We start from the raw sequence: 3,120 nt of genomic DNA on the forward strand, positions 1-3,120 counted from the left end.
AAGCAGCTCTGGGAGGATGACGTAAGATGTCGGCATTGCGCAGCCGTGTGAGGCAATTTTAATATGGATGGATGTGCTTTATTTCACTTCTTTTGGACTGATGCACTGCAACACCCTCTGCGCTGACTGCCATTAAACAGCTTGGAAGATCAAAGACAGTTTTTAATATAACTCCGACTGGAATCATCTGAAAGAAGAAAGTCATATACACCTAGGATGCCTTGAGGGCAAGTAATTCACGGGCTAATTTTCATTTTTGGGTGAACTAACATATAAAATATGCATAAATATTGTAATAAATGTATTGTTCATTGTTTGTTCATGTTAGTTAATACATGAACTAATGGAACCTTGTTGTAAAGTGTTACCAAAAACTGATTTTCAGTTAGTCGCAAAGGCAACAAACACACAAATTACAAAAACATACAACAAAATTACTAAAATTAAATTGAAAACAATGTAAAAAAAAAATGTCTAAATATTAACAAAAACTAAAACAGTATATCAACGATATTAAAATAGCCGAGCTGTTCAATGTCCCCGACAACTTCTGTAGTCCCATTTAGCCACTTGTTAGCAACAGACACATAAACGCCTATTGTAAATCATGACTGTGAATTACTGATGCATTTTATGTCATAGGATAAAATTACTTGCGTTAACCACAGACCTTATTTCAGACCTTTAAACAATGGCCCATTCAAAAAACCCAATGACTTCAGAACGATGGAATTGGAAGGACAAAATCTTTAATATGTTTCTGGGTTTTAGGACTCATTCCTGCAACACTCTATTTAGCCAAGACAGACAAAGCCATAACATGATAAAATGTGTTTACAAGTAAAGTAAAAAAGAGCATTACAAAGAGCTTTCCATCTGTATGTAAACCACTTGTTCACATGGGAGATATAAGATGAGGCATTACATGACCAAAAGTATGTGGACACCCCCTTCTGATAGCATGTTTGGCTAGGCCCTTTAATTCCACTGAAGAAAGATCTTAATGCAACAGAACACAATGACACTCTTGAGAATTGTGCGCATCCCACTTTTAGGCAATGCTTTGGGGAGGACCCTTGCAAAACCCTTGTGCAAAGTGAGATCCATAAAAAAAATGATTTAGCCATTGATTAGCACTTGACTTGCCTGTACAAAACCCAAATCTGAACCCCACTGAACACATTTGGAATGAATTTGAACACCTAATGTGAACCAGATCAATATCTGACTCCACTGATGATCTTGTGCCTGAATGGAAGTGCCAATTTTTAAAATAAATGCTCAACATGCACTTATTGGCATGGTGTTTTGGTTTCCATATATTTTTGCCATATTGCGTATCAGTACAAGACAATATATCAATATTGACTGGATGAACTGGAGGGATCAAGGGTTCATCCAAATACAATCACCCATTGATCCAATAATCTGTCACAGGACATTGTACTTATTAGAAAAACACTTAAGTGTTTTGCTAGGACTGAAAGTCAAACCCAGCTCTTGTTCAAACCCAAAAGAAAACTGAAAAAACAAGAGATTCCTTGTATACTTATGTAACCTTTCCTTTATCTGATGTTTATTCAGATCATGTTTTGAACAGTATAATTAAATTAGATTTTGGAACTAGTTGTTGAACAATTCAAAAAATCCTGCACTTGTTTCCCAGAAGCCTTTGGTTTGAACTCATTGATCCTTACTGAATTTAAGAAAATAAAACCTACAACTAAAATAAAGGAGCACAAGATTCTGCTGCTGGCACAGATCTACATTATCTATTTTTTTTATTCAGCAAGGACACATTAAATTGATCAAACGTGAAAAATAAAATAAAAACTTGAACTTCCTATTCATAAAATAATTGTGAAAACGATATCGTGGGAAAGGAGTTTTTATAATTCGTCGTGTTGACAAAAGAACACTAATATTAAGACATGTTTATTGAGCGCCAAATCAGCACATGAGAATGATTTCTGAAGGATCATGTGGCACTGAAATTTCAGCTTTGTCATAAAAATAAAAGATATTTTAAAATATTATATGATATTATACAATATATATACAGTATATATACAGTATGTACAATATTACTGTTTTCACTGTATTTATGATCGAATAAATGCAGCCTTGGTGAGCATAAGAGACTTCTTTCAATAATATTAAAAATCTTACCAACCCCAAACTTCTGAACAGTAGTGTAGCCACATCTACGGACAATGTGTGTGTTAAACTTCTAAATAAAATAATATAACTATAAAGGAATGTTACACAATTTTTGGGATGCATTTTACACAGGTTAATAATCATAAAACATATTCTTTAATTAATGCCAGTCATGGCTTACCTGTCGGGTGGAGTTGTTTGCCTGCCGCACTTTTTCGGCCAGAGCGCCCAGCAGCTGCACAAGCCTGGTCTGCTTCTCAAGCTCAGCCCTCAAGCCAGTCCCACACAGACACAGCAGCGTGCCGAGGATGCGGTCATAACGCTGACTGAACGCTGGGTCCTGCACGGCATCCCTCAGCAGCCTAAATCCAAACAGACCCCAGCAGACTTTGTCTAAATCTTAAGCTCACTTACGTATCACAGTATGCTCTCATTCTGAATTTCAACAAATGACCATATTCTTAAACAGATAAATAAATAATGACAGAAATTTTATTTCTGGGTGAATTATCCCTTTAAGAAAGTGTGTTTCAGACCTCAAAACTTTCTCCACCAAAATAAAAAATTATGAGATTAATGGTGATTAAATATCGTAATGAACTGAACACTCTTAAAATGTATATGATCCTTTTAATAAACAACATTACCAGTAAAGATAATGTGCAATATTGATATTTCCCAGAGCTCGAGACAGCAGAAATATCGCCAAGTCATTGTTGAGGTGACACTCGAACTTCACTGCCTGCAATTTACCATAAATGCTTGTCAGTACATCAGACAGTATACTTGAAGCATACTTCAAAGAAGACAACAGAATTATGTAACATACATATGAAAATGTACTTAAGTCATACTTATGTGGGTCAGAAAAGTTAATTAAAATAAATGCATTTAATTTAACTTTTAACTTTAATACATTTTAATTTAAAGGGGTCATATGATGCTTTTTTAAAGATCATT

General features: G+C 34.8%; 1 protein-coding gene across 1 annotated transcript in view; it reads right to left on the reverse strand.

Annotated features, from left to right (window-relative positions):
* The window catches only part of pik3c2a (phosphatidylinositol-4-phosphate 3-kinase, catalytic subunit type 2 alpha), a 44,355-nt gene that overhangs the window by 12,196 nt on the left and 29,039 nt on the right, over window positions 1–3,120 (reverse strand). Inside the window, exons 19-20 of the mRNA XM_016246681.1 lie at window positions 2,808–2,902; window positions 2,342–2,522 (exon numbers count right to left, since the gene is read on the reverse strand). Of these exons, the coding sequence (XP_016102167.1) occupies window positions 2,342–2,522; window positions 2,808–2,902 (276 nt within the window). The remainder of the gene's footprint in view (window positions 1–2,341; window positions 2,523–2,807; window positions 2,903–3,120) is intronic.

The sequence above is a fragment of the Sinocyclocheilus grahami genome, unplaced genomic scaffold (genome assembly GCF_001515645.1).
Source record: "Sinocyclocheilus grahami isolate Dianchi unplaced genomic scaffold, SAMN03320097.WGS_v1.1 scaffold808.1, whole genome shotgun sequence".
In the NCBI taxonomy this organism is placed as follows: domain Eukaryota; kingdom Metazoa; phylum Chordata; class Actinopteri; order Cypriniformes; family Cyprinidae; genus Sinocyclocheilus; species Sinocyclocheilus grahami.